This window comes from Rhagoletis zephyria, unplaced genomic scaffold (genome assembly GCF_001687245.7).
Source record: "Rhagoletis zephyria isolate East Lansing unplaced genomic scaffold, Rhagoletis_zephyria_1.1 Rzeph_scaffold_02369, whole genome shotgun sequence".
Lineage (NCBI taxonomy): Eukaryota > Metazoa > Arthropoda > Insecta > Diptera > Tephritidae > Rhagoletis > Rhagoletis zephyria.
This window is the reverse complement of record NW_016159453.1, coordinates 13,932-25,659: the sequence shown is the minus strand read 5'-3', so window position 1 is coordinate 25,659 and position 11,728 is coordinate 13,932. Positions and strand designations below refer to the sequence as shown.

Here is an 11,728-nt window from a genome sequence, read left to right as displayed (position 1 = left end):
CATGGCACAATGACAACAATTGCAAAAACTCAATTTTCCAGGAGAGCAAAAAAAATTGGTTTGACAGCTATTTTTAAAAGTGTTAATAATTTTAAGTACCCACGCATGTCTTAAAAATTCACGCTATATATTAAAACTAGGATTTTACTTTAAATTTATTTTATTTTAGTTTTAAGATCAGATAGAGGTTATTGCAATTCGAATAACTATTCGAACTATTTATATAAAAAAATGTGCTGATAGCGGGTGTTGCAGAATAATGAAAATGTCAGTTCTTTCGATGTTAATGTTATGTTAAATTATGTTATGTTTTTAACACATAAATGATTGGTCAGCAAACTCGTCAGTTCTTTAGATGTAAATGTTATGTTAAACTAAGTTTTTAACACCTAACTCATTGGTCTGCAAACTCGTTCCCTTATATTCCGACGTGCAGTGGTAGCCACAGAATTTTAATGGTGTTTTTGTGTCGAAGGAGTATTTCACGTGATTTCGAAATTCTATGAGAATCATTAGCACTGTTGAAGACGGCTTCGATGGCTGATTTACTGTCCGTGCATATGGGGAAATTTTCTTCGTTTTTAGAGGCGAAACGTACAGCTTCTAGCATTTGTAAATGCCAAGCAGTACGCGGGAAAAGCACCGACGACAATTGTAACACCAAGCCCTTTTGTTACCGCAAAAGAACAGCTGGTATCATATCTGGAACCGACTGTGAAAATAAGCTCCCAGGTCATTTATGAGTATAGAACTGGGCAAATGCCCTTGCGGTAGAGTTTTTACTTTAGTAGGTATCGGAGTAGATAGGAGTTCAAATCTTTGATGTAGCTTAACATACGAAATAAAGCTGATCATCGGTTTTTTTTGAAAGCAGGATTCGACGTGAGAGAATAAAGTTTCATTTCTGCACAATTTTTGGGATGAACATCTTTGTGTTGTACTTTACCTCATGATTATGGCTCTTCTTACTGCTGCATGGTAAGGTGTTTCTAGCAATTTAAGATGCTTTTTGCGCAGTGTCCTTACATTACGAGTCCAAAGTCAATTTTTCCTAATATAAAAGCCCTCATTACATTTACCAGTGTAGTTATATGAACTAAAGAATACTTGGCTGATAAAAACTTTATAATATTTACATAGTCTTGCAAGTAAGCTTAATTTTACATTATGACAGTGCTGCTTAAAAGTAAGTTTATTGTCAAAATTATTCCCAATATTTTCAATGTGTCAGTATAGTGGATAGGGGTGTCATACACGGAGAGGGTTGGATGTATACATTTGTGTTTTCTGCATATGTTAAAAAGCCGAAATCTTAGCTCTTGAAGATTTGGACCAATTGCGGCAAGTCCCTAGTCTTAGAAAAAATATAATGGAGCTAACTTTCCCAAAGGCTATATTGAATAAAATAACCGAAGGTGGTGATCCTTTTGGGAGACCATTAAAGAGAGGAACAGTTTTTGAATAACAGTTATCGACCACGGTTGCCGTTTTGGTCCAAATGGACCAAATTTGGTATTTTCTTCTTTTTAAAATGGTCCATTTCACAAGGCTTTGGTTAGGTTATTATCACCCTTTCACTTCATGCAATAGTTTCGCGTTTTCAACTTTTTCTATTCAATTGTTGAATATTGCCCCTATGTTGAATATCGCCATGTTACTGATGCCCTGACGATCGTCGACGATGACGATATTCAGCATAGGGCCGATTGGCAGCACCTGCTAAAAGTGTGAACTCACCTTGCCACTGATCTTCAAATATGGCGTGGCTAATAATCTCTCAAAGCACGCTTCAAAAAATATCGCGGTCTCTTGCTCTCAATTACTCGGTGACCAGCGGCGGATCCACAATTTTCTGATGGGGCGGTTTGCAGAAAATGTTGCCCCTTATTCTAATTACCTTAAACGAGCAATTTTTGTGTATATGTATATGTATCCATTAGTTTATCGGCAACGGCTCTAACGTAGCAAAATGAAAAATCGTTTAAAAAAGACTTTCAAAGTGGTATTTCTTCCAATTGTTAAAAAATTTTTATTTGGCACGGGGAAAATACCGTAGAAATTATTTGTATCGTGCGAATTTCTATAGAAATTATCAGGGTTTGAAANCCCCTTATTCTAATTACCTTAAACGAGCAATTTTTGTGTATATGTATATGTATCCATTAGTTTATCGGCAACGGCTCTAACGTAGCAAAATGAAAAATCGTTTAAAAAAGACTTTCAAAGTGGTATTTCTTCCAATTGTTAAAAAATTTTTATTTGGCACGGGGAAAATACCGTAGAAATTATTTGTANGAAAATACCGTAAAAATTATTTGTATCGTGCGAATATCTATAGAAATTATCAGGGTTTGAAAAACTGTTAGCACAGCGACAACAGCCAAGCATTTGCTTTTTTATAAATTGTTGTTGCTTTGCTAGCCGGCAATTACAAGTACCTGATGAAGATCTTGCAGAAGCAATGAGCTTAGCCGACGACGCCTTAAAGGAATTCGAAGAAATGCGACAAGATGCAGAAAAAGTTTCATTTGCTTTTCGAACACGTAGAAGAACTATGCACCAACCTAGGTACAGAAATCAATGTACCGCGATACAGCAGTCGCCAAAAGAATCGCTTTAATATGAAAACCGGAGACGCCGAGGCATACTATCGCATTGCTTTTTACATTCTCTTCCTTGATACACATATTGCTAATTTGAAAAGCCGGTTCCTAAACCATAAATCAGTTTCAAATAATTTTAGTGTTTTGTTTCCAAAGTATGATTTTCACGAAAAAAAACTGAAGAATTGTTTGCTTTCTATGAAAAAGTAATCGACTGCTCGAAACAAAACTTTCTTCTGGAGGTAAAAATGTGAAAAAACGAGTTCCACACGAACATTTTCTAAATGCGCTCGAAGCATTACAAGTAGCTAACAGGCTAACCTAATATTCGCGGCTTGCGTTTTGGTACGCATGCCGTCGAATTTGTTTTTTTGCGTCACCCGAAATTGACTTGCATGCGTTTGCATTTGATTTCATTGAGCGAAACGTCAAATCAAAATGTCACGCAGAACAAAAATTGGAAATTGAGTTAGCTTCATACGCACGCCGTTCAATTTCAGTTGATCTCATACAAGTTGCATGTGCATGAGAAATTTTTGACAATAAATTGGCGGCGTGCGTGAATATTAGGTTAGCCTGTAATACAACGTCTTTTTGGAATGTTTTTAAGATCTTACGTATATTGGCACTTTTGCCCGTTTCAATAGCCTGAACGAAGCTTTTCATGCCTGAAAAGAATTAAAACCTACTTGAGAAATACAACATGACAAGATTGACTCAAGAGTCTAGCATCTATGAATATTCACAAAGATATAAATTTTTCAGTTGACGAAGTTCTAGAAGAATTTTTCAAAAAACCACGAAAAATTTGAAAATTCTTCGTTTCATTGATTTATTAGTAAAAAACAAAAATTTAATGTGTTTAAAATTATCAAAATGTTTTATAAATAAAGCGAAAAGTTGAATATATGATTTAAAAAGTTCGTGTTTGAAACTTTATTACGCATAATTTCTTCTAAAGAGCCTATTTTCTAGACCCATATTAGTGAAATATTATTCTTTGACTTGAGGGGGGGTTTTAAACCCCAAATCTATCTTTGGACCTTCAGTATGTGCTGAATTTGTTATGTTTTTTACGATTATTAAAAAAAGCACCAGCATCTCCTAACAGTGAAATGAATAACGAACCTTTTTAAAAAGGAATAATCGAATAGGCACCTGTTTTTTACACAAAAAGGTTTTTTCCACTTTAAAAAGGGAAATCAAATTTTGTTATGTTTCAGATGTGTAAAGAAAAGTTCTTTACGTTCCTTTAGTTCATAAGAGACTACAGTGTAGATTTAAACTTCCACATAATTCATGCAACTTCATTTTTTGTTGTTACATTCATTTGATAGGAATTGCAGAAAAAATTAAACAAAACGAAGAAAAATTAATATTTAAACAGCGCAAATCTAAGCGAAACAGCAACGCTGGACACAGCTGCAAATTAGAAAATATGAAGAAAAATGTTTACGTCGCCACGTATGGACGAAAATATTTAAATTTATAGAAAACAGAAAAAATTCGACCGCCGAGCAAGAAACATTAATATTTATTAATTTGAAACAGCACACCTACAATAAAATTTTGTATGCATACAAAGTCCAGTAAATCCTCCAATGAAAAAGTTGGTGCTTTTTTCGAGAAAAAACGCGATTTTTCTTGGGTTTTAGTGCTTTTTCACATTCAAAACTTGGTAACACTGATTATTATAGTCGCAAAGAACTTCCAAATTTGTTTACTGGCAATTAAGTATCTCTGCGAACCACCTTCCTCAGTGAACTCAAAAAGAGAGCTTAGTGCATAGGGTAGCATTTATGTAGAAAATAGAAATGAAAAATATATAAATTTTTAACTCCAATTACTAATTAGATACTATTGATTATAGAAATTTAAAAATCCGGAAATCCGGCCGGATTTTAACCCGTATCCAGCCGTAAAGTCGGATAACAGAAAAAAGGCCTGATAAGCCGGATTTCGGATGTCTACCGGATATCCGGGACATCGCTACTACAGACAGACAAAAATTCTAAAAATTGTTTATTTGGCTTCTATAGCTCTTATGAAGACCACCCATATTAATTTTTCTTCGGCCTATTACAATTTTATTATAAGTATAGAATTCATTTATTTTATCAATTTAAGTCAATACAAATACAATACAAATGCAATACGTTTCGAAGGAAAAAAAAATAAAAATTATAATAAGGCCAACAACCGTGCCAAGTTTGGTCAAAATTGGTGGAGCGGTTACCGAGATATACAGATGTAATGATAAGTGGGCGTGGCTACCCACATTTCCCAAAAACGGATAATATTGTTATTTTTCGTCTCAAAATCATTGTAAATATCAATTTTGAGTGAATAAGCTTCACTAGTTACCAAAATATCGCAGTTTTCGTATTTCTGAAAACTACCGTTATATGGGAGGTAGGCGTGGTTATTGTCCGATTTTGCCCATTTTCAATACCATCCGTCCTACGCTGAAAAGAAGTACGCATATCGTGTGCTCAGACGGACGGACAGACAGTCACCGCTTAATCGATTTCTTTTTTCATTATGATCATTTATATATATATATTTGTCTATATCTATCTCGATTCGTTTTGGCTGTTACAATCAACCGTTATGTGAACAAAGTTATAATACCCTTGTGCACAAGTGCGCTTGAGTATAAAAATGATTTCAGAATATTCTACAACGATAAACTGATGATGTTGGCACGGATGCATAAGTTTGTAAATACCCTACTTACGGTGAAAAATGATAGGTATTGGAAAAGGGGGCGTGGCACTTCCAATACAAACTGAAATTCTCATATCGCTTATCTCTGGAACCGGTTGTGCTAACATCCTGAATTTTGAAACAGCTACACATGTTAACAATACCATACTTATGGAGAAAAATTGTAGGTTTTGGAAAAGGGGGCGTGGCATCTCCTATAAAAACCGAATTTCAAATATCGCTTATCTATGGAACCGCTTTTGCTAACGTACTTATGGCGAAAACTGGTTTGTATTGGAAATGGGGATGTGGCACCTCCCATATAAAATGTAATTTCCATATCGCTTATCTCTAGAACTGCTTATGATAAGGTTATGGATACACCTATATTTACAAATCAGAAAATAGAAAGAATCATTCAACTGGGAATAATTTTCTCCCAGATTCCAAAATCGCGTTGAATGACTGGTATTTTGTGGAAAGGTTTATAGAAGGATTTTTCTTCTGATATGGGGCTCAGGGATTGAGAGCTATCCTAAAGAATCCTATTTTTATGCTTCATCTTTTGAATACTTGGTACCCAAACGTGTGATGCAAAGATATTGATTTTTGGCCCAGTCCTGACAAAACCCGTGTGAACACCTTCGAGGTACTTTCTTTACTTCTACCGATTCTGACGAAGAGAAAGAGGAGTTTATTTAGATGTTGGAAATATAGTTTTTAACCTTCCCAAGGGCTCTGAGACCAATATAATCGAAAAACTTATTTACAGTTTAAATTAATTTAAAAGCTTTACACTGCAAAGAAAACATTATTTCAAGTTTGAATGTAAAATTGTTAGTGAGAGCTATTCTAAAGAATCCTATTTATTTGGTTCATCTTTTGAATACTTGGTACCCAAACGTGTGATACAAAGATATTGATTTTTGGCCCAGTCTTGAGAAAACCCGTGTGAACACCTTCGAGGTACTTTCTTAACTCCTACCGATTCTGATGAAGAGAAAGAGGAGTTTATGTAGATGTTGGAAATATAGTTTTTAACCTTCCCAAGGGCTCTGAGACCAATATAATCGAAAAACTTATTTAAGTTTAAATTAATTTAAAAGCTTTACACTGCAAAGAAAACAATATTTGAAGATTGAATGTAAAATTGTTTAATATATTCAAATATTTCTAATGAATATATAACTTACAGTGGCGTAGCCAGGGGGGATATGGGCGGATAGATTCCCCTTTGTCATTGAACTACTATTATTTACTTTTGAATTAATAACAGACTACTATTTTATCCTTCTGATTTAAATTTTTTTTTATTTCAGACGGATGACAAATTATCTTTTAATGAATATGGGTGTTTCCATGGGAAGGTGCACCACGACAAAAAAAATAAATGTCTTATATCTAACGTATTTACGGGCCGATTTGTTTGCTTTTTAAAATATATACTGGCTATGAAAGTAGAATCATGTTTGCGTAAAATTGTCTTCCTAGGTGGCGCCAAAGTCGAGATATTTCGAAAACCCGTATTTATGGTCCGATTTGGTTCGAATTTAGCGTATGTAGTTGAAACATAATAAATCATAGATTTCCAACAAAATCACCCTGAATTGGTGCTGAAGTCAAAATATATAGTATATTCTACATAAAATACATGTTTTATTTGCGTTAAAAATTCATCTAAAAGCAATATTAACAAAAATATAACGATGGAAATTTATGTCACGTGACGCTACGTCACGTGACGTTTCACACTTGGGGTTGTAAAAGAAAATTTAAACAAGTTGCATTAATTCCAAAAACTCTTAAAACAACTAGAATTGCTCCAAATCATATTAAAATAAGTTTCATGAAAGGAGCCATCCACAATTCGCAGAGTTTTGCGATTTTGTAAGAAAAGAAAAAATCTACTTCCATTTTTTGTCACGTAACGACACTCTCTTTAAATGCTTATATTTCAGGACCAAGCAGTTCGATTGTTTTCATTTTTCGGTTAAATATAGAGCTAATTATGTGCTATACAATGGCCCAAAAAAGTTGAAGAAAACAAATGGTATTCCTTGTTTGTATCACATTGAAACGTACGACTGTTACGTATGCGACGTATGGAAATACCCATATATGAGTAGTCCACTTGCAAACAGCGTTATGTGATTTTATAAAAGTAAACCATAAATTAAAAAAAAAAAGTCTACGACAGTAAGTAACATCCGAACTGTATCTTTTTTTATTACCTGAAAATTTGGATAAATAAAAATACCATTAAAAAATAAAATTGCAGTATGTTATATTTGCAAATTTTATATTTAAAAATTTAATATTGCAAGTTTTGAAACATTAACTTTTACATAGCTAGCTTTTTTTAGCTTTTCGCGTTCTCTCCTCTAGGAAGATTGGTTTGCTTCTTTTTTGCTTTTTCACTCAGCTGTTAGTGGACATGAAACCCACCAAAAATTACAAATCTAAAAAAAATTTACATAGGGCACTTTGCAAGTGGACTACACAATTGTTGAATATGCTATCTTATTTGTTCCTTCTTTTTATACAATTAAGGAGCGGCTGAATGGTTTAACGATGTTAGCGGTACATAATGATGTGCCGATTACAACACAAGAAGTAATTGAAAAAATGTGTGTTAAGCAACGAAGATTAAAAATCGCTTTATAAGAAATAANTAATAAGATTTTGTAGACTTGTACATAAATAAATGTAAATAGATACGCGTAAATATATAAATATGCAGATATATTCAGTGTGTAAAAATTGAAGTGTATACTAACGAAACTTCTACAAAACGNTTGTAGACTTGTACATAAATAAATGTAAATAGATACGCGTAAATATATAAATATGCAGATATATTCAATGTGTAAAAACTGAAGTGTATACTAACGAAACTTCTACAAAACAAAACTGGACTACACACTAATTAATTAAAATGGTGTAGTAATTTAATTTTTTAAATTTAAATAAAGCATGAATTCCCCACGGAATAACCGAGTAGACAAAAAATATATAACGGTAGAAATGGCACATACATACATATATGAAAGATGAAGACAGGCGACGCACTATAGGCAAAGNTGGCTGTAGCTGAGTGTGCAAAGATGCTTGATACAATTGGTTGCTACCAAGGCAGGCTGTCCGGGTTCAATCCCAACCAGACGGAGCATGAAATTTAAGATTGTTCTTTTTTTATTCTTAATTATGAAAATGTTTGGGTTTAACATTTAAACCGAATTGTTTAAATTCTAAACCCAACATATGTGCTCTCTTTTTTTTAAACTTGGAAGGTTTGTATTCGAAACTGAATTTAGTTTGGTCATATTGTAGTCCAAAAAGTTTAAAATTAAAACCGAAATTTTTAACCGTGCAATAAGCTTTTGTACGTGCTTTTTCTCATGTTGACGTAGATATTAATCGTAGAAAATTTTTCCATAGTAAAATAATAATAAAAAAATAAAATAAATAAAAAAAATTGATAAAAAAAATAAAATAAAAAAATAAAAATATTAAAAATAAAAATGAATAAATAAAAAGTACGTTGAAAACATATTGAGAACCATTTTGTCTCTGCCTTGAAAGGGTTAAAAAGCGTTTCATATATGACAGACTCTGCATTAAAGGGTTAAATGCTGCACTTTCGTAAAGATATCGACCAGTATAACCATTTTTGTTATATAAATTTTTTTGTGAAAGCTGATAGTTTACGAGTTATTAGAGTTTAAAGATAGCTTTCCTTTTCCAATCTGGCCACACGGGTACAGCATCCGATGTCCCAAGAATCTTAAGATAAAATAAAGAGAAACCTTTCAGAAACAGTACTAATGGTGTATTAGATATAGTGTTTTCTAGTGGAATGGGAGCCAAAATCCAAAATTAAAAAAGTGACATTTTGAACGGTATTTTGAGGGTTAAGTTATTGTTGTTGTAACTTCTCTATAGTTTTCCTATATGGTATGATCATTTATCTTCACGATAAAAAAACTTTCATTCCATTATCTCTTTTCTAAGCGAAGATCTACGATTTTGAAAAAAAGCTCCTGTTTTGCCTATAGTGCGACGCCTCTAGCCATTGTGTATCACAACTTTAAGTTATCGATGCAAATTTTTTTCCATAGGTCTGGCCCAAGAATGGAGCCTTGTGCTGCGCCCGACGTGATCGTCATTTGCCGGGGTATGGTATAATAACTCCCGGCCTTCTAGATAGCTTCTAACCATGAGTCTAAGGTACGTGGGTATGTTGTAGACTTCTTCTAGTGCGTGTATCATATTTTCCCATTTTGCGGTGTTGAAGGCGTTGCGAACGTCTAAGGTTGCAAGCAGGACTAGCTTTTTGTGTTGATATGCGGCTTCCACTGTTGTTGTTACATGTTTTATAGCTCCAATTGTAGATCTCCCGGGCCTGAACCCGTACTGTCTTGGGGAAAGTCCGCCGCCGCTGGCGATAGCCGCTTCTATTCTAGGTTTTAGCAGCCTTTCTAAGAGTTTTCCAGCTGTACATAGTGGTCGATACGCTGATGGTGAGTCAAGGTTTCCCTTTCCTTTGCTGATTAAGACGAGCTGCTGCCTTTTCCAAATTTCTGGGAATATTCCGTTCTTGAGGCAGGCATTGTACATGTTTAGAAGCACATGAGGGCGTTCTGCGGCGATTATTTTTAGAACTTCTCCTGGAATGCCGTCTGGGCCTGGAGCTTTCTTGGCATTTATTATATTTGTGGCAGCCTTGAGCTCTTTTGCGTTGAATAGTGGAGCTTCTTGAGGAACGATGATAGGCTCAGCTTCTTTGGTTAACGCGTCATGCGTGGGAAAGAGTTCACTTACTATATGGTCCATTTTTTGAGCGCTAAGCTCTGGTGGTTTTGCCATGGCCCCAAGTTTTTTCATTACCACCTTATATCCGAGACCCCAGGGATTTCTGTTTATATCTTCACGCAGTTCTTCCCACTTTCTGTGCTTGCTGGCCTCGATTGCTCGTTTGAGTTCTTTTCTGGCAGCCTGGTATAGTTGTGCCTCTTCGATTGCAGCGCTCCTACGCCTGGCCCTGGTGTAAGTACGCCTCAGGTGGAGGCACGTTCGTCTGAGTTGAGCTATGTTTTCCGTCCACCAATATGCAGGTCTTTTGTGGCGATTGCTTCCGGTTTTTGGCATCGCTTTGTTACAGGCGCTGGAGATCATTTTCATTGTAATCTCTACTGTTTCCATTGCGTTCTTGTAAGATGAATCTTCTGAGCCATGCGCATCTAGTTCAGATAGTAGTGCTTTCCTATTTAATTTCGAGACATTCCATTTGCGAGTGCTACATTGCATCTTCGTTCGTAAACCATCGTTTGTGGAGTCTATTATAAAGGAGATATATTGGTGATCGCTACCAGTGTAGTCTTCCAATACTTTCCATTCCTTTATGGTGCCTGCTATGCCTTCTGATGCTAATGTAATGTCTGGCGTGGTTTCCTCGCATCCTGGTCTTCGGAAGGTTGTTGCTGCGCCAGTATTGAGCACTATAAGTCCGAGTCGGGCTGACATTTCTAGCACGCGTTTGCCTCTGGAGTCCGTGTTTGGCATTCCCCACTCCGTGGCTCTTGAGTTTAGGTCTCCTGCCATCAGAAAGGGTCCTTCCAAGTTCATGGCCGTATCTTCGATGTCGTCGAGTTTATCTTGGAAGTCTTGTATGCTGTCGCTTGGTGTCAGGTAGCAGCTTATTATTTTTATATGGTTGTGTCTGGCCCAGACGTAGCCGTGTCCATATCCCTTTTCCGAGATGTGCATGCTGCTTCCGGGAGGTACCCATATAGCAGCGGTACCACTGCTGTCTTCTATCCAGATCCCGTTTTCTTTTTTCTTATACTGTTCGCTTATGATTACAAGGTCATAATGCCGCTCAGTGATCATCTGTGTCAGTAGCGCGTCAGCCGTTTTACTTCTGTGCATGTTAGCTTGCAGGACATTCATTTCTGGCACCAGTTTCTATATACTAAGCATCTTATGGAGCTTGGGATGTGATCCAGCTCAGTGTATTTGGCTTCCGAGCACAGACAGCATTTTGGTGGCTTGTTGCACTCTTTTAGCTTATGGCCTGGTTGGCCGCATTTTATACAGAGGCCTTGCCCTCTTCTGTCCGGGCAAAGTCTGGCTTAAGTAGTATCTAAAAGAAGATATAATAAAGGGCTTCACAAAAAAGTTTTAAGAAAAATACATGAAAATACAGTATTTAGATTGTCCAAAAAAGTTCGACTTTGTTCATTTTTTTTACGAAAAAACACCTAATTTTGACACATTACTCTAGCTACGTCGCTCATCACATATTAATTGTTTTTATTTCATTAAAAAAGAGCATCGTTTTCTATGCCAATTGCATTTTAAGCGTTCTGGCACGCCACTGTGATAAACAACACACCACAATTTAAAAATATCTATTTGAT

The 11,728-nt window shown here is 35.5% G+C and overlaps 1 protein-coding gene across 1 annotated transcript; it reads right to left on the bottom strand.

The window, feature by feature from the left end:
- Positions 1 to 9,811: 9,811 nt before the first annotated feature.
- On the bottom strand, positions 9,812 to 11,367 carry LOC108366672 (uncharacterized). The gene is made up of 2 exons (XM_017621133.1): positions 10,381 to 11,367; positions 9,812 to 9,949 (listed from the first exon to the last, which is right to left on the bottom strand). The coding sequence occupies exons 1-2, from the start codon at positions 11,256 to 11,258 to the stop codon at positions 9,835 to 9,837; spliced, it is 993 nt and encodes a 330-aa protein (XP_017476622.1). The 5' UTR covers positions 11,259 to 11,367; the 3' UTR covers positions 9,812 to 9,834.
- Between the last annotated feature and the right edge of the window lie 361 nt (positions 11,368 to 11,728).

Bases quoted from the DNA above. Each gene is read 5' to 3' on its own strand.
- LOC108366672 (XM_017621133.1), bottom strand. From the start codon at position 11,258: ATGAATGTCCTGCAAGCTAACATGCACAGAAGTAAAACGGCTGACGCG. The intron at 9,950-10,380 runs GTGCCTCCACCT...TAATCGCCGCAG, and splicing joins ATAGCTCAACTCAGACGAAC to AACGCCCTCATGTGCTTCTA.